This window comes from Setaria italica, chromosome VII (assembly GCF_000263155.2).
Source record: "Setaria italica strain Yugu1 chromosome VII, Setaria_italica_v2.0, whole genome shotgun sequence".
NCBI classification, from domain to species: Eukaryota; Viridiplantae; Streptophyta; class Magnoliopsida; order Poales; family Poaceae; genus Setaria; species Setaria italica.
Window position 1 is genome coordinate 17774278 of NC_028456.1, and position 19756 is coordinate 17794033.

The 19756-nt window shown below is 44.7% G+C and overlaps 3 protein-coding genes, 1 long non-coding RNA gene and 1 other non-coding gene across 5 annotated transcripts; 3 read left to right on the plus strand and 2 right to left on the minus strand.

Annotated features, from left to right (window-relative positions):
- Positions 1–4289: 4289 nt before the first annotated feature.
- LOC101768326 (disease resistance protein RGA2) lies at positions 4290–13689 on the plus strand. Its single transcript, XM_014805591.2, has 8 exons — positions 4290–4311; positions 4428–4561; positions 4845–5109; positions 5203–5425; positions 5518–5668; positions 5776–5967; positions 7136–8191; positions 10819–13689. Exons 2-8 carry the CDS (start codon positions 4457–4459, stop codon positions 13414–13416), a joined length of 4590 nt encoding a protein of 1529 aa, XP_014661077.1. The 5' UTR covers positions 4290–4311; positions 4428–4456; the 3' UTR covers positions 13417–13689.
- Positions 13690–14381: 692 nt separating this feature from the next.
- LOC101771425 (uracil phosphoribosyltransferase, chloroplastic-like) lies at positions 14382–17186 on the plus strand. The gene is made up of 7 exons (XM_022828513.1): positions 14382–14405; positions 15677–15778; positions 15898–15979; positions 16371–16419; positions 16556–16617; positions 16884–16951; positions 17046–17186. The coding sequence occupies exons 1-7, from the start codon at positions 14382–14384 to the stop codon at positions 17184–17186; spliced, it is 528 nt and encodes a 175-aa protein (XP_022684248.1).
- Positions 17187–17191: 5 nt separating this feature from the next.
- On the plus strand, positions 17192–17616 carry LOC111258013. Its single transcript, XR_002678644.1, has 2 exons — positions 17192–17261; positions 17360–17616. It is a non-coding gene; the product is annotated as an uncharacterized LOC111258013 (long non-coding RNA).
- Positions 17617–17879: 263 nt separating this feature from the next.
- Positions 17880–17953, minus strand: TRNAV-CAC. Its single transcript has one exon. It is a non-coding gene; the product is annotated as a tRNA-Val (tRNA).
- Positions 17954–18296: 343 nt separating this feature from the next.
- Positions 18297–18875, minus strand: LOC101768729. The gene has a single exon (XM_004975348.3). The coding sequence runs from the start codon at positions 18711–18713 to the stop codon at positions 18504–18506; it is 210 nt and encodes a 69-aa protein (XP_004975405.1). The 5' UTR covers positions 18714–18875; the 3' UTR covers positions 18297–18503.
- Positions 18876–19756: the final 881 nt, after the last annotated feature.

Here is a 19756-nt window from a genome sequence, read left to right on the forward strand (position 1 = left end):
TAAGAAAAAATATGTAGAAAATGATAGCTAAAAATGCAAAGGAAATATAACGGAGAGGGACGTACTGCACCTTGCTGCTGCAGATCACTGGCCAGCAGGGGTGTGCTAGGCTTTGTCCTATTGCAGATTGGTGGCTGGCGAGGAAAATCTCAGAGGATTGAACATGCTTGAAGCATGCCTCAGGGAGATTGATGGATCAAGCTGGCAAGGAGCAGTCAACGGAGTGGATGGTTTCTTTTTCCTACTCAGCCCGAAAATCAGAGAGTAGGAGTGGGAGAAGGTGCAGCTGGCCTTTACACCCGCAGCTGCAGCGGGGAAAAATAGAGGGAGTGAAAGCTACTGGTTAACTGGCACAAGGCAAAAGACGGGCTGCGCAGCGTCAGCTTACCGTAGATGGGGCAGTGGCGTAGCTACAGGGTATGCCGGTGGGCCACAGCATACCCCGTAGTTTTCAGCCCAACAGAGGTATACAGCCCATATGAAAAAAAAAAACCAATGCCCTACTGCAGCGATCCTCGCCACCTCGCGATGTTTCGGTTATGCGCATCACATACATATTCTGATGAGCGATCCCATTCGAATATCCGATCATCCGACGTTTGTCGTCCGCCGTCCAGCCGGCCGTGGCATCCTTTTCCCTCAAAATACACCATTAGGTTCTCCATTGAAGCTAGCAGATACTGTCCACCTGCCGAAAACCAACCCAAATAACTCAGTTCAATAAAAAAAGAAAAGAAAGGGGAAATAAATTTCACCAAGGTTGCTGCATAATAATCTCGCAGGCACAACAGAAGTTGACATGCAAGGTAAACCAGGCCTATTGCCTTCTGTTCAGTCAAGCCTTACTTTTGTATGGAAATTCTTTCGCAGTGGAGAAGAAACGGAAGAGCTCGAGAGGCTTCCAGTTAGGGATGGATAAGGATGTATGGAAATTCGAATTAGTTGTATTCCTGTCTAAAATGTTAATATGAATATCTGTAAATACGCATTCGATTTTAATATGAATCGTATCTGTCTAAATAAAATGTTAATATGGATATCCGTAAATACGTATTCAATTTTAATATGAATGTCAAACGGATATATCCGAATTTGATTTCAATATTTTTCTCTATCCGATTAAAGATTCGTATTCGATAAAAATGTGAAATATCCAACACTATCTGTATCCGCGAAGAGTAAAGTACCCCCATGAAATCATCTAAAACTTATTTCTATGACTAATTACTAATGATAAATGATGTTAACTTTAATATTACTAATAAAGTAATTGTGTACACCATTTCAAGTATTAAAAGGTTATCTATTTGACAAATGACTAATTATGTTAGTCTAATATTACTAGTGATATATAGTGAATAATGATAATGTTTAGCTAATTTTAATGTGGCTAATCATATTAATTTTAAATACATTATCCTATTTTATTTCATGAATAAATTATATTTATATGTATTAATGTAGTTATTTTATTATTAAATAATTTATATATTTATGGAATTATTTATTTAAATGATATTCATTTGATATATATTTAATAATTGAAATATTTATTAATAAATATATTATTTTTAATAAGCTATCTATTGTGTGCTATCCTCGTAATTTTATAAAACCATCGATAAAACAAATTGATACTCAATATGATGCTATGTTCCAACTTCCAAGTTGAGTAAGTATCCGAATGTGAATTTGGATTCGAACTATTCGTTTTGTATTCGTATCTGATTTCGTATCTGATATGATTCGTATTTGTATCCAAATTTAAATTAAAATATGGTAAATAGTGCTATCCAAATTCGATTCCATGCGTATTCGATCCGAATCCGTCCCTACTTCCAGTGCGATGAGGACACGTAGACCTAGGACCTCGGGTTTGATTTCCTGGAAACACGAGGGCTTAAACAAAAAGTATCCACGCCCGCTGCTGGGTAGCTAGCCGTCGGATCGCGATCGGACGGCAGGAATTGTTTTCACTGGTGTGGCCAGCCTGCCTGCGCGCCGACGGTGCCACGAATCATAAGGAGAGATTATGCTTGTACTGGATTCGTCAAACTCATGCATATGTGCTGTATAGTTAAAAGACTCGAGGTCTGCAACAGCATTGTTTTGTGCTCTCAATGGTAAATACTCAAAAGGGTCATGGAATCTACAATGACCTTGTTTCGATATCCTCATGGTCAAAGTCTGATCTGGACGTGAGAACCAAGCAAAAGCGTTAATGTTTAGGGAAGGTGTGGTTGTAAGCTTGCCCCCTACGGACGACAAAATACAGGTTTCGCACTCTATGCTTGTCGTAAAGAATTTATTATTTTCTGTTAGTAGTAGGCAGCAAGCTCATTGATATTGAACTCTATGCTTGTCGTAAAGAATTTATTATTTTCTGTTAGTAGTAGGCAGCAAGCTCATTGATATTGAGGTGCCAATGGCTTCATCAATGGATGTGTATTCTTAGGCCTTCTTCAACAATACTATATAAGTTAGCTCATAGAAATCCATCTTATCATTTTGCTTACATGGAAGAGAGAGAATGTGAGGAGAGAGAGTGTGTCATCTCTTCTTCAAGAGATAGCTCATAGAAAGAATTGGACTTCATGTTTTATTAATGTGAAAGAGATTGTGGGATCTCATATGTTTTGAACAATGTGCTATAAGATAGATCATTGGAGAAGTAATATCTTTGCTATCTTGAGGTGGACATGTTTAGAGCTTGTGCATTAACTCAACCATTGGAGAAGGTCTTATACGAGCATGCATATGCAGAGAGATGAAATAATTTTAATCCGGGTGCATGATGGTTCAAGTTGGAAGTTGGGGCAGGCCAAGCTATTATCGATCATTAACAAGATTCTCTCCAAAAAGGCGGCACAGATCTCTATAAGTGTATTAGCTCTCGTTAGGACATATACAACGGTATACAGCCTGTTCGGCTGGACTTATAAGCCGGCTGAAAAACTGAAACGGCTGATTTGTTGTGAGAGAAAAACACTATTCGGTGGTTGATAAGCCGGCTGATAAGCTGAAGCGAACAGGCTTAGATGACCACTGCTTACGAATATTTACCACGTCACACACAGACAATAAAAGATAGTTTACACAGTAATTTATGGTCCGTAAACTATTTAATTCATGCATAGATCCATAAATCATGATGATCAAGTAGAATCATGATCTTTGTATACCATATTGTTGCTTATTTGACGAAATACATTGTGTATACCATTGAGAGAGTACACCTTATTCAGAAGGGCGGTAACGTAACTTTTTGTTTTTATTTATGCCCTTTTTCCTTACTACAAGAACTCCCCGTGATTTCTAACTCTACTAAGGGTTATTTGTAAAATGGCAAAGATATTTTTTCGAACTACCTCATCTCTCCCGTCGACTACTCGTCTACTCGTATCGAAACTCTCTCTCTCTCCTCTCGATCTCTCGATCTGGCGAGGCACTCCGGCAGGTTCCAGCGGATCGTCATGGGCGGCACGGTGTCCGGCAGCCAGCGCAGCTCGGCTTGAGCAGCGTAGCGTGGTGGCGGCAGCGTCCGGCGTGGCTTGGGCATCGGGAGGCGCGGCGGGCCGGCGGACTGGTGGCGCGGAGCAAGCGGCCAGCGCCCACGACGAGCACGCAGCGGTAGGCTACTCCGCCTTTGCTGATTTTCCCCGCCAAAAGAAGCATAGCCGCAGTAGATCACAGATCAGGCAGAGCTGTTGCCGGGACGAGAGGATGCATATTGCTTCTCGGAGCAGGAGCGCCTGCATGCGGCATGCCGTCGTCTCACCAGACGACGATTCCCTTCTCCCTCTTCATTAATCAGTGTTCATGTTGATTTGCTTATGTAGAGCTATAAAGATGGCATCATCTCTGGGTTGTACATGGATTCACGCACACTAGTTTACTTTTTTATGGCAGGGTAGTAATATCAAAGACGGAAGTGAGAGAGAAGGAAGAGGACTTACCGTTGTTTTCTCTGATTGGTGGGCCCGACATGGCTCGCTAGGACGCGCTCGCGTGCAAACTTGGATTCCTGACGGCTCTCAAGAGTCAAGACTGACCTGCAGGCAACTTTTCAAATTATATATTTCGCCGAGAGCTCCTCCCAGGCAACAAAGTGTTTTGTCCGGGGTTCAGCCCCCCCATCTCACCCCAGAGCGGGCCATTATCGCCCCCGTGCTTTTGAGCACCTACAGTTTCAGTCTCTTTTCACTGCCCACGATTTTTCCCCAGTGTTGTTTTTGGTTTCAGGTACGCCCTTAATCTTGCCCCTATTGTCCCCCTACCCACTTTTGGGGGGGGGGGGGGGGGTGCTTACTGGTAATAAGCTTCTCTTCATCTGATCCGTATGTGGTAACATGTTGATAGAATGCTATTCTTCTGTTTTCCCAGCAGATCAGCATATCTCTCCTCATTTGCTCATTAATTTGTACCAGCACAAAAGAACAAGCTACAGGGCACAAGTATGGAAGAACCAGTGGAGCTAACGTTTCAGGATTTACGAGAAATTACAGATGATTTCTCGGAGGAGCGGATAGTTGGGGCAGGAGGATTTGGAATAGTTTACAAGGTATGGTCTGGGCCTGCTTTGTTGTGAATAAATCTGATCTGAGACATTGAGACAACATACCTGTCTGCCTCACTAGATATTGCTATGCAAAGTGGGCGACATACATACTTACTGCTAAACTTTTTGCCGCACCTTATCAAATGTGGTAATACTATGCAATAACAAGCAAAACAAAGCCAGGACGATTGTTATATTTTTCTGCTTATCAAATATAATTTAAAAATCAGTATGTATAAATATGCTGAACTTACATTATTGAGTGGATATCACGTTTCTCTTACAGGGAGTGACTAAACATGGAGTGGATGTTGCTGTAAAGATACTTCGTCGTGGCAGTAATCCAGATCTTGACTTCAAGCAGTTTCAAAACGAGTTTTATAACCTCATGAAGGTCAAGCATGAAAATATTGTACAATTTCTTGGTTATTGCTATGAAATAGAGACAACACGTAGCGAATGCAATGGAATAATAGTGCGTATTGAGGAGATACATGGGGCACTCTGCTTTGAGTATATGCACAATGGGAGCCTTAAAAATCATCTTTCTGGTATGCTTCTTCTCCATTTTCATTGTCATGGAAAGAAATGTTCCTGCATGTTTCCATTCAGTTGATTGACAATCCTTCTGTTTGCTACTGCAGATGAGTCTTCCAGACTTGACTGGCATACACGGTACAAAATTATTAAAGGAACATGTGAAGGTTTAAGATATATTCATCAGACAGAATCTCTTCTACACCTAGACCTAAAACCTGACAACATATTACTAGATCAGGACATGGTGCCAAAGATTGCGGACTTTGGTTTATCCAAGATCTTTGGTGATGATCTAACAAGGACAACAAAAAGTCCTTTAGGAACACCGTAAGTCGAGTGCATCATGTGAATACATCTTTTTCTAATCACAGAATTGTTCATGTATTACAATTGAATTCTTCGCATGTGATGCATTGCAGTGGATTCCAGCCACCAGAATTCATCGACAAAGGAGAAATCTCAGAAAAGTTCGACATATTCAGCTTGGGTGTCATAATAATAAAGATAGTGTCAGGACCAGAAGGCTACCCCAAATGCCAATACATGCCTTCGGAAGAATTTATTGATCAGGTGAGAAATGATGTTTCTTTCGAATAAGATCAAAATTTTAATAAGATGATGTGTCATGTTCAAATTTGGATTGTGCTAGAGCCCATCTTGACAGCCCAATTTCTCAGGTCAAAGGAAACTGGAGGAAGAGATGGCAGACAAGCAGTATCGATTCCTTACTTGAATCAGCATGGTGCCGCCAAGTAGAGACATGCACTAAAATAGCATTGTTGAACTGCTTGGAGAAAGATAGCCAAAAAAGACCTCATATTGTCAAGATCATCAATATGTTAAATGAGACAGAAACTAATAATTATGAGGTAATCAATACCATAGCTTTCTTTTACGTGAGAATTTTGTTGTAAAGGCATATAGTGAAATATATAAACTAATTTATACGTGAAAACTGACAAATTGTAGCGGTATATTATTTTTATGACTACAATTTGTTTTGCCATGGCAAATGTTTTAGTGGGCAATATTTGAAAGTTGGTTGCAATGTGAAAATATCAGCACCATGACTTAATAGTTTGTTCTAATAATTTTTTATTTACCTATTGAGACATTTTCCAGCCAATACTGCCAATTTAGAGGATTTATTTTTTGGGGGGCATTTATATCTTCGACTCAACATATTACATTACTAAGCAGGGATTAGTTGGACGATTATGCGGCATAAACCACACACCATTAGATATCACTAAACCATTGTTAAACTAAGGTGTGGATGATAAATGCATGGTTTAATTAGTTAAGGGGTTGATTTGCACCAAATGGAGCATGAGGGGTGAATGTATCACTTTTCCAATACTTGAGGGATGAAAAATACACTTTTTCCTTTCTATAGTAATGATATTTTTTTTGATAAATTATAAAGTCAGTTACGCATGGCTCGCAACGCCTTGGGAGATACTAGAGCAGGCACCGTGCGTGGAACCATGACGGGTCGTCGACTGAAGGTGGAAGCAGACCTCTCAGCCAGCGGCCGTACACACGAGTATGCATGGCAACGCACTTCCTGCTGGCACCTGCTAGCTGTCTTCTTGGTTGTCCTGTGACTGCCCTTTGTTATCGTTGCTCCGGCCCTTGCAAGGAAGGCCAGCCATGTATGTGTCTGACCAGTGACCAAGCGTTGCCGCTCGGGCAAACCATTCATCGTCCTTGGCTGCCGGGTTCCATAGTTCCATCCCAGTTCTGTGTAGTAGGTGCAGGGGTTGAGACTTGAGAGGACGTTTTGGTCACTCATTACATGTGCAAACTAAGCAGTTTTCATTTTCCGTTTGGAAAAGCATGTATTAATATTCTCGCACGGTTTGTGAGAGCAATAGTAGACGTCGATTGGTTATTTGCAGTTACTTGTGGTTACACTGATGTAAATCACCAGTGTTTGGAAAAAATATGAGCAGTTATGCTGCTATCAGACTGATTATTTTGCATTGTTGTCGATGTGACTATATAACAGGTCTTCATTTGTTGTCAACATTACAGGAGAGACAGATTTTTCAGCCTCCCGAGAATGGACACAATACTGTGTGCGGGACGACAAGGCATAATAAGATGGAGCTGATAGAGGAACATAAAGTGATCGCTGATGTTGGGGAAGATCTAATTGTAGGCAGGGGCGAAGAGAAAAATAAAATAGTGGCTTCTTTACTTGAGAGCATCAAGTCAGCGAAGATCGTCATCCTTCCTATATATGGTATTGGAGGAATTGGCAAGACAACCTTTGCGAAACTAATTTACAATCATACAAATTTCAAATATTACTCTCACGTCTGGGTCTATGTGTCCCAGAGATTTGACTTAAAGGAAATTGGTAAATCTATAGATTCACAGCTATCTGGGGAGGAGAACCAAGCTAATGAGCAGCTAATAAGTAAGGAAATTCTGATTGTCTTAGATGATTTTTGGGAGGATAATCCAATTAAAATAGAGGAGTTGAAGGATATGCTATATCGTGGTGATAGCATTAAAACAGTCATTGTTTTAGTAACTACACGGAGTGCAGACATCGCCCAGAAAATTTGCAGAAACATTGAACCATATCAGATAGAGTCCTTGACAGATGAAATGTGCTGGGATATAATTAAAGAGAAAAGTGGTTTGAAGGGTGTACATGGCAAAGAAAATGAAAATTTGGTGGATATAGGAAAAAAGATTGCCCAGAAGTGTGGAGGTGTGGCCTTAGCAGCTCAAACTCTTGGATTCATGTTGCGGTCCATCAAACACGATGAATGGATCACAGTGAAAAACAGTGATATCTGGAATGAAACTATTTCAGAGGATACCTCTTTGCCGCAACATGTTCTTGCATCCTTGAAATTAAGTTATGCTTTCAGTATGGATGACTTCTTGAAGAAATGTTTTACCTATTGTGCAATCTTCCCAAAGGGTCACCGGATAGTTAAATATGATCTAATCTACCAATGGATTTCTCTAGGTTTCATTATGCCTACGAAAATATTGTCCACCTTGCAGCTCTGTGAGAAGTATATTGTGCGCCTGCTGGGACTGACTTTCCTTCAACATTCAACATCAGCAAAGGTGAGTTATCTATGGCTACTATTACAGGCTTTTTCATGTTATCTCCTTGTAACAATTGATATGTAACTTATGTAATACGCATTTTAACAATAGAGGAGTAGGCCAACATGAACTAACAACGTAGCAGTAGTTCAGATTGGCAAAACAAAATGTGAACAGCATTTGTTTCCGATAAATACTCCCCCTTATTACAGTACGCTTAAACCACAGCGAAGCTTTTACATATGCATCTTTTAGCCATTTCCTGCTCTTCGAAGTCAGTGCTGGAAGAGGAAAATACGTGGAATCACTTTGTTTTGAATTGAGAATTCAATGTGAAAGCACTGTATATGTGATCCTTTTATTTTAAACATTGTGGATGAACCACGTGGCACACTACTACAAAGACCATCATCTGTGCCCGCGCTTAACCATCATTCGCACCAGTTTCTAGAGCCTGCACTACAAGAATGGCATGGATGAGGAGCTTTGTCCATGCCAAGTGAAAAGGTGGAACGGATAGTTAAGGAGCTAGCACAGATACTCAATATATCATCGTTCTTGTTTTAGCGCTGGTAGGAATATGATTATATTGCTTCGGTTGTTTTTTAGGGACCGGTAAGAATATTAGCATATCCTTACTGGTGCTGATCTACGAGACGACAATATTATTGTTGGTTGGTCCAAAAAAATACAAATTTTAGATTCTTTCATATTATCAAACACTAAATATTAGTACTTGTTTGGTTCTTCAACATCCACAGCACGAAATTTAAACTAACATCAAATTAACTATAACAACATATGTGCACGGCCAGCCTCAAGAAGCTGAGATTAGGCCTCATTGATGACGAGCTTCTTGACGCGGTGGAATATCTCATTATCTCATACTCGTTCCACCACACCCAGGAGTGGCCATGGAACCTGGCCGCGTCCTCAGGCAAAGGAAGCTTGACATAGAAGACATGGCCATGATCATCATCGGGCACTATCTTGCAATTGTAGTTCCCCATCACCTGAGCAACGCAGATGCTTGAGGTGATGAAGGGCTCGAAGTGGTTCCTCGTCATGTAGGCGATTACGATGAGATTTTGACCTCCATCCCACACCCGAAGCTACTGGAGCACGCGGCGAGAGACAATGATCTCCTCAACTGGTGCCATCGCCGCCATTCTCTGCCTCTCCTGCAGCATTGGATCATCATAAGGTCAATAATAAAATCAGAAAAACATGGAGCAGATGATCGGCATAAGAACAAGCTGATAATAGGCAACGCCTATGGCGATGATTGATGATGCTGCAGATGAACAAACTAGCAGTGCAAGTGCCAAGATTAAGGCCGGATGAGTACACAGCAGTAGCTATATATGCGGCAACAAACTTGCAGTGCAAGATGAAAGCCTTCAACCTTCCGGGTTCATGAATTCACACTGCACACGCTCCGAGAGAAGCTGATGAGTTATTCCTCTTTGTCCACTAACACTCCTATCGGTCAAAATTCACACCACTACATTAAATAACTATTCTAATCGGTTTAATTCTAAGCCGGCTAGAATATACAAATATATGTGCTGGTGCTAAATTCCACCGGCATGTTTGTGTAATAAAAAGAAAAAAAGTAAAGCAAATAGAATACGTGCAAATTAATTATTTACATAAATTGCAACCAGTTCATTACAAATAAGTACATATATAAAATTTAATTAAATACAACTGATCAATACATCTGCCTAGGATGTCCGGCTAACTCATGGTCACTGTCGTGGATTCGGAGTTTCTTCATCCGTGTGAAAGCAACGAACTCCTTGTAGAAACACCAGGCGTGACCATGCAGTTTGTTGACATCCGTAGAAAATGGAAGTAAGGTGATGTAGGTGTCGGCGATGGCTGCTCCCCTATTGTCATCGTCCTTTGTGATCTTCCAGTCCTTGTATGTGCCCAGGCACGTGCCGATGCACATGCTTCGGTGAACAAAGGATCGAAGTGATGCTTCAACATGTTGGCAACCACGACGTGATCCTGATCACCATCCCAGAGGTACGTCAAAATGCTGCAGGACGCGGCGGGAGACGAACATCTCCGCGATAGGCTGGCGGCGGTATCCTTTGGCGCCGCCATTGCTTTGATCTTCTTGAAAGGGGTAAGTAGAAATGTAGAGATGGATAGAGAGACTTTTGGAGTGTGAGTAGATCGTGCAGGTACTTGGAGTGGTTGGGCCTTTAAATATACAGGGTGGAAGGATATGAAGGGCTTGAATTTCTTGATTTCACACGCCATCGTCAAAGAGACCACAGTGGTTCACCTCTTCTCTCTCAACTTCACACCCCGCCATCAAAAGATACTTCTTCAACTCCTCTCTCGACTATCGCGCGTGTAACCATTCAAATTCGTCCCAATCGGTCAAAATTCAAACCGCTATATTAAATAACTATTCTAATCGGTTGATTTTCAAACCGGCTAAAATATTGAAATATATCTGTCGGTGCGTATTGGCACTGGTGCGTTTAAGTAAACTGCTGGCATGAAACAGCTCCGGCAAGTTTATATCTTTATTTGTGTCGGTTCTTGTTTGCGCCGGTGCGAATAGACTAAATGCTATACATTTTAAGTAGTGTTGAGGAACCTTACACTATGTACTTTTGATGCAGACTTATGGAACGTACGGTGAACATGACACCTTCACTATGCACGACCTGGTGCATGACTTGGCAGTTTCAGTCCTTGGTGACAGAATTCTATATCAGAGCAAACAAGGCAACGATGGGGGGAGCATCTGCCGCTATGCATTGCTCCATGACAGTAGCAAGCCACTAGAGTCATGGACGACTTTTCCTGACAGGCTATGGGCACTGCATTTTCTGAACTGTCAGTGGATCGATGTACATGGTGCTGCATTTGAACTTGGTGAGTCCTTGCGAGTGTTGGATTTAAGCGAGTGCTCGATACAGAAGTTGCCAGATTCTATTGGTCTACTGAAGAGGTTGAGGTATCTTAATGCTCCAAGGATCCGGGAACAGATGCTTCCAGAATGCATCACTAAGCTCTCGAAGTTGATGTATCTCAGTCTTCGCGGATCTTGTTACATCCTAGAACTACCAGAGTCGATTGGGGAAATGGAAGGTCTGGTGCATCTTGATTTATCAGGTTGCTTGGGAATAAAAACACTGCCAGCATCATTTGGTAATCTTACAAGTTTGGAGCATGTGGATTTTGCAAATTGCAAAAATGTCACAGGAGTATCAAAATGCCTGGCTAGCTTTACAAAACTGCAACATTTGAACTTATCAAACTGTGAAAGTATTGGAGACTTACCAAGAGCATTTGGCAGCCTCACAGAATTGCAATACTTGAACTTATCAGACAGCTCATACCTTTCTGGAAACAAACTTACTATGCCAGAGTACCTGGGCTCACTCACTAAATTGAAATATCTTCTGGGCTCCCTCACCAAACTCAAATATCTAAACCTGTCTTCAAGTAATATCTATGTAAACCTGTCCCCAGGCAATCAACAGCACATCATCAGCTCGCCTGAAGCTTTCGGTAGCCTCACTGAACTCAAGTATTTGAACTTGTCACATCACTGTTTTATGGGAAAATTGCTACCATCGTTTGGGAATCTTTGTAACTTGGTGCATCTTGACTTATCATACTGTCATCCTCTTCGAGGTCTTCCAGGAGCTTTGAATGGGCTTACCAAGCTCCAATATTTGGATTTATACAATTGCTTCGGTTTTGATGCCATGGAATGGCTACAAGACGCTTTTGGTAATCTCAGTGAACTTCGACATTTAAATTTAGGCTGCTGCATCGGAAATATATCTTATCATCCAGACAAAATAAATGCTCTCCTGGGGTGGATCTGTAATCTTACCAATCTAGAGTACCTGAGTCTTCGTGAGAATAATACCATTTATAGCATACCTGAAACTCTTGCTAACCTCAGGAAGTTACATACACTGGACCTTTCGTTTTGCGGTAGACTGCAGAGGCTGCCGGCAAGTATATCTGAAATTGAAAGCTTGAAGTTTCTATATACTATGGAATGTTGGAAGTTGGATAGGTCCACCCTGCCTAGTCAATGGACGAGCAGCTCAAGAATTCCACCGCATTTTGTGGCCCATACTGGTGATGGTGAATCTAGCAGCTATGTTTTTCAGTACGAGGATGGAAATCCTGCTCGGATAAAGATAAGTAGGCTTGAAAATGTGAAGTCGGCAGGAGAGGCACGTACAATAAAGCCCGTAGGGAAGACACATATTACACAATTAACATTAGAATGGACTAGAGATGCAAAGAGATTAGTGGAAGACGCAGAAGTTCTGAGGGAACTAGAACCACCGCACAGTATTTCAATATTCCGCCTACATGGTTATAATAGCGTCAGCTTTCCATCCTGGGTGCACTTTGGTGCTTATTTACCTCATCTGACATCTTTTGAGATGCGGGACTTGCCCAATTGCAACAGCCTACCACCACTTGGTCAGTTACCAAACCTCGAGGATCTGGACATCGGAGGAATGGACAGCATTATGGAGATTGGCGCGGACCTGTACGGGGGACCAAGAGCATTTCCTCGACTCGAGAACTTTCGCATACATGGTATGAAATGGCTGGCAGTGTGGAACACGGAGTTGACCGTGTTCCCCTGCCTCAGTTACGTATCGATTAGTGGCTGCCCAAGATTGAGGTTCGAAGGACGCCCGCCACGAAGTATGGAAGACAACTTGGAGTTGTCGATATACCGTAGTGATGAAGTAATGCTGTCGTCATGGGAGAACATAGGCGACGCTACTGATTCCACAGTCACAACTCTTGAGGTGATTAGCTGTTTGCTGCCTCTGTATCAGTGGAGATTGCTTCGCCACCTCCCTTGCCTCCAGGTTTTAACGATTGAGGACTGCAGTGTGATCTCACATGACGCTCACCGGATTTTCTTTGCCATCCCACCTCTCTCACGTCTCTCAGCTCTCACAGTCAGGCCCGGCCCTGAGGGTTTCGAGCTGTGCGGCCAATCTGAGGACTGCAGATCGATAAGATTGATGTCCTTTGTGCCAGAGGTGCCAGAGAACCTGTTTGATATGGCTCCATGGAGCTGCTCCACTTCAAAACTCCAGGTGAAGCCAGCTCTACGTGAGCGTGAGTTGGATCTATGTGAGTTGGATCTACGTGAGTTGGAGCAAACTCTACGTCAGTTGGTCCGCTTCGAAACCTGGCAAAACTCCAGGGGAGTTGGATCTACGTGAGTTGGAACTCCAGGTGCCAGCTCTACGTGAGTTGGAGCAAGCTCTACGTCAGTTGGAGCAAGCTCTGTGAGTTGGTGCAGTCTGATGAAGTTATTTGGCTGGGATGGCGTCCTCAGTTCAAGAAAAGAAGAGTTTGAGGGTGGATTGTCATTCTTGCTCTTGGTTCGAAAATACATTTTTCTTTGATAAAATAAATGACTTGAACAAATATGAAATGAAAGTACATGCAGTGAAGTCCAAAATAATAATAAATTACATGTCATTTGCCTAGAACCAAAATTACAAAGTTCATAGTTCCAAAATAAGGTCGTTACAATAATCATCGCACTAGTTCCATATCGTTACGAGGAGGTTCATATTGGGTGGTTTCGGAGCTGCAAAAGAGGTGCTCCAAAACTTCACCCACATTTGCACTACAGCTCCATGAAGTTGGCAGCTTCATGAAGTTTTGGAACTGGAATATTTGGTTGGAAAATTAGCTAGAGTTGCTGGAGTTCAGCTCCAGAGAAGTGTGCCAAACGTGTCCTAAGAAGCAACCGAGATTGGTAGGAGCTACTTACTCCTCGAGCTGATACAACAGTAGCCTTCAGTCAAATAAACAGGGCAAGCAGTTTTATAACCAAACGGTACAAGTGCACAAACCACACAGTTCTTTAGGTTGGATCACTGGGCCTAGGGCCGAAGCCAGGATCTGGCCTTATTGCTTGATGCCTCGAGAGGGAAATGCGGCCCAACCTTAGCAAGCTGAGGGTGCATGTTGTTGTGGGCTTGTGGTCGTAGCTGTCTCGCTCGCTCCTGCTGTCCTGCACGACGAAATCTGGTGGAGTGGACCCCGAGTCCTGCACGTTCTCTCTCCATTACATGCGGTGCGGTGCCCAGCAGTGAGGCACTCAGGCCCCGCGTCGTGCGTGCGCCGCTGCATGGCCACTGTGCGCGATCCCGGCAGGTCGCTAGGTCGCAACGCAATGCCGCCGGCCGCCGCCTGGCTGGTAAGCTTTTGTATCTGGGTCGGTCGAACCGTCTGAGTCGTCGCCGCCGCCGTGCGCGTTCGGAACCTCCGGCGAATTGAATTCACGAGGAGCACGCGTGCCCGTTCACGGCGGATACACACGCAGTCACGCACTGTGTTCGTTCTCACAGGCCGCGCGCCTAGAAGCTGGGCCGTCCCCAGCTTCAATTCGGAATGCCGCGCCGAGTGCGTGGACGCTTCGGCACGGCAGGAGCTAGCTGGCGAACGACCCGTCGAGGTCCTCAGTCAAGCGCCACGGTACCTGTACTCCCAATCGCCATGGCCATGGATCAGCATTCAGCAGCTGTACGTGTGCAGTGACGCATGATCTGTATGTATTCTCTAACCTGACGATCGATTCGACGGCGCTCTGGCCGGCCGGCCGGCCGGTCACATGGAAACGCCGTTCGGCGCAGGTGGTGGTTCCGGCGGACCCGCTGGTGGATTCGCCGTCCTGCGCGACTGCCGAACCCCCACCGCCGCCTTCAGTGAGTAAGTATACTGTGTAGTCTGAAAACAAAAATGGAAACAACTCTTGCCACCCTGTTTGTGGTTGATTTCTTGATTAGTTGCAGATTGCACCAGAGAACGCCATGACGGGGCTCGGAAGGGCTAAGTAGGCCTACTGGGAGGGCAGGCTTCAAGAGATGGCACTGAGTATAACTCGTTCTTGTGATCTTCATACAGCACAATGGACTGCTCTAATGGCTAACCCTAACATAGCAGATTATAAGCAACATTTTAAAACGTACACACTAGCACAAGGCTCCATTTTGATCGCTCCCCCAGCATTCCATTACACGAGAGCATCTCCAATGATTATATATAGTTTAGCCATAATTGTGTACGTGCCATATTTGTAGACAAAAACCATGAGCATTGTGTAGATGGTAATTAAAAAAATGGAAAGGATAAAAAAAAATTGCCAAGCGCACGTGTCGTGCGCTTGGAGGCCAGACTCCATGAGCCGGACCCTGCGGCATCGGTAGCTGACATTACCCATAGTCATAGTGTCGCTGTGTGTACGTACCGCACACGGTGCTGGTTGGGCTGCTTCTTCACTCTCCTCTGCGGGCCTGGTGCTTCGAGTTGTTCATGTTTTTGTTTGCAGGGTAAATGCAATCGGAGAACAGCAGGATTTGGTTGGTTGAGCTGAGAGCATCACGTGCGAGTCTATCTACCTACCTGGTTGCCTGCTTGTTCTTCGCCTACGAAGCCACAAGAGATCGCCTGGTAAATTGTTGCTGAATTTACATTGAATGTGTCTCTTGGCAGCCAACTGTGGCGAGGGAGGTGCAGACGCCCCTCGGCCCTGCGGCGGTCCAATCCATCGATGACACACAGCCTATCATGGTCCGCAACCCCCCCGTGTTTCTTTGATCCTCCTCCGTGGCATTTCAGCTTTCGTAGTCATACCATATCTATTTGGCCTAACTCGATCCACCATCCATGCTTCTCTTCTGTTTCATCAGAATGTCCCTATCCTCCGAGCAGGCCTCGCTTTCGCAGAGCAAGTGACATCCATTCTGCCGTCCGCAAGGATTTTTCACCTAGGTCAGCAAGATTTTTTCTGTTCTTTATTTTTTTTGCCAATGCCAAATCATCCATTGTAGTATCCAAGTAGCTAGTCAAATAATTTCGTGTACGATCATGCATGTGTTTTGCTTAGACCTCAGAGCATCCTTCAAAACCGCCACGATCAGCAGATGCAGTCGTGCAGAGTTGCAGACACAGTAATGCTAAATCCAAAGTTCTGGTCTTTTTCAGTCGTCAAAAAATTACATTAAGATGTACCGTACTTATTTCGATCTCCTCTTTACAAGCAAATAGAGTTCATACGTTTTCATCTTCCTGTATCATTATTTACTAATGGAGTAGTATCTTGTTGACTCATCCTATTTTTTTTTAGGGAAGACTCGTCTTGTTTTAATTTATATTAATGCAGGGATGAGCAGGAATGAGGAAACGCTGCTGCCATCAATTTACCTGAACAAGTAGGTGACTACCAAAATGCTTTAATTTCCATGCAACACTACTTGTAACATCTGTCCCTGAAAAATCAAGTTTTGATGCTCAACTGTTGTAGGAGTCATTCATTTATGCCTTTTGTTTCCCCTTACATGGACGCAGGCTGCCTGCCAAATTCCCAGATGGATGCCACATCTTCCTCATGGATCCAATGCTTGCAACCGGTATAGTTTTTTATCTTCCTTATCGCAGCATTGCACAATGCTAGAACTTTTCTCTCTTGTTGCGTTAATAATAGTTCATTTTTATCTTATTCCTACGTCCATAGAGATTAACTTCAGAAAAAAAAAAGAATTGCAAATTTATATTTCTTACGCTATTAGTATATATCAGCTCTGGTGGATACTAGCAATGAGATCAGAGTGCTATTGTCTTGTGACAATGGTAGAGTTGGTGACCTCCTCTGAATGATATCTCACCTGTACATCAGGTGGAACAATGGCGGCAGCAGTCAACCTGATCGAGGATCATGGAGCTAACATCGAGCAGATAACAGTTGTGAGTTCATTCATTCAACCAACTAGTAAATCCTTCCCTTTGCCAAATGTATAGGAGTATCAGAATACGACATAAGCTATCCTTGCCATTTCAGACATCCGCAATCACTTGCCCTCCTGCCATCGAAAACCTCAGGCAATTATTCCCAGGGTACGTTACCAATACAAAAACACCAGTACTACATCCGAACATTGCTTACTGGCACTGGTTCCAGTATTGCCTCAAATTAAGCTAACCTTGGAGCTACTATTTTTATTCTCAGGATTCGCGTGTATGTCGCTGCGGTTGATCATGTCCTGAATGAGAAACGGTAGCTTCGAGATATCGCACAGATATATTCGTATATGGAACTAAATTCTAATCAAATGCTGACTCGCAGATTTATGTCTTTGAGTGTTGATGCTTCAGGTTCATGATCCCAGGCCTTTGGAGATGCTGGAGACCGAAGCTATGGGACCTAGCTAATGATCTAGAGCTCGAGAGATGCAGCTGGGCCTGGGCGCCTGGCTGGCTTATTCAGAATTGAAGCAGAGCAAGAATGTAGCCATGGGGGTAGCCTGAGAAGGGCATCTGCTCGTTGTAAAAGGCACCAGCTTGACTTTGTGGCATGGCACGCAAATGATATGAGATGCTCACAGTGGGAGAATTTAAATAAATTGTTGCTACCATATGCAAGAAGCAAAAATTAGTATCCTGCTATGTATACCAGACTATCAATACAGTCGTCAGTTGAATGAAGGTGATAAGAAAAGTAGCCGCGAGATAAAGTTGCGTACGAGTGTGCAATGATTGGCCGTGCCTTTTTGCGTGTTAGGCGCTTAATGGAAGTAGAAATTGTCCAGATGAGGATCTTGGAACTGAAAATCTAAAGGGAAAAATAAACCGACGCGAAAAAAAAGAAGAAATGGAGAAACGACAAAAACTATATTGTCTGAGCCCAGGTTCGAACTGGGGACCTTTAGTGTGTGAGACTAACGTGATAACCAACTACACCACCCAGACCTGTTGATGGTAGCTTCGACTAAATTATATATTTCTTAAACTCGAACCTTCCTTCACAAACGAATCCCACATCGTTTTCACAGCCTCACAGGCATTGGATATTCTTGGAATTTATTTTTTTTACATTCGGAGGACAGAGACGAGTGCGCGCTCCATCTCCGACTCGGTGGACGCCGTCACGGCAACGCAATTGCGCACCGAGTCTAATCGACCAATCAGTGACCTCGAACATGCACACAGCAAGCAAAGGCCACCAACCAAGCAAGCATCCAACGGAGGGAAGCGAACAATCTAGATTACAACCAAATCAAATCGGAGCAGCGCGTCCGCGAAAAGGGCGATCGATCCTCAAATCTCATGGGCTGGATAAACAAGATTGCATTCAAAGTCTTGATCGATTACAACCACAGACTGACCAGAGGAACAGATCATTCAGTCGCACGCACAATCGCATCATCAGTTGGGACAAGCGAAGCGGAGAGAGGGAAAACACGGATCTCGTTCCGATCGAGTCACGGCGGCGGCGGCCGCCGATCCCTGCCCCGGCTAGCTACCCGGCGTAGATGTGGATCCCGATGGCGATGAGGAAGATGGTGATGAGCGCGAAGTAGAGGATGGCGTGGACGATGATGGCGATTGGGCTGGTGTGCATGCTGCCGAACTCCGCCACCCGCCCGCGCCCCGGCAGCGTGCAGAGCAGCCCCGGCGTGAGCACCACGAACAGCGCCGTCGCCACGATCACGGGGCCCCAGTCCGCCATCGGTCGGTCGACGGCCGCCGGCTGACGGCTGATCCCCCCCTTCCCCTCTCTCCCACCCTCTCGCCGGTCGCCGCTCCCTTCTGCTGCTGGCTCCCGACCAAATCTGCTCGCCTTTTCGGCGTTCTCGAACTCTCTCCCCCTGGCGCAGTGCGCTTGCCAGTGGCAGTCACGCATTTTAGAGGAGGAAGGAAAAGCACGGCGGGGCCCACGCGCACGGCGAGAGCGACGCGGGGGCCCACCAGTCATTGGCACGGGCACGGAGCGTGGTCCAGCCTGCGTGGGGTGCGCGCAACGAATCCTCCCCCCGTTGCTGCTTTTCGGATCGAGCCGTTGCTGCCTTGCTTTGCTTGCGCAGGCATCTCTCCGCGCCCCGCCGGGCCCACCGGCGCGCGGGGAAGCGAGGTGTGTCGCTTTGACGGCGAGCTGGACTGCTGGGCTTGGGCCGCTCACAGGCCGAACAGAACTGCCTTTTGCATGGAGGCCCAATAGAATTTTGCATGGGGGCAGCCGTCTTCTTCTCCCTCAGGGGGAAAAAAAAATCTCTGCAACCCCATCAGCAGTTTGGTTACCTTGTCAACTTAATCAAGCACCGTTCCAAACAAACAAAACTAATCAAGCAAGCGCAATCGGGTGCCCTCGCCAAGCTGCAACATTCCTCTTCTCATGCCATCTCCATCCCAGTTCTTTTCGTCCTCCGATTCCCCTGCTCCCTTTCTCACCCACGCCCACGACCAGATCACCTCGACGTCCCATTCCTCAATGAATATCCCTCTCTTTTTCGCTCCATCATTTCCCGCTTTCCCCTCTCCTCCCGCTCCTCGTCTCCTCCACACATTGCAGGCGAGAACGTGCGCGGGAGTAATACATACACGCGCACATTGCCTTTAGCTACCCCTGTAGTGGTGATCTGGCTGGAAGGCAGCCGCGCGCGCGGCAGGGGAAGCTACCTACTGACTGACATCGCAAGGGGAGGGGGGAGAGATACCGGCCGACCGACGGGGAGTAGGAGTGACCGAGATGCTGGACTGGGCGCCGGTGGTGGT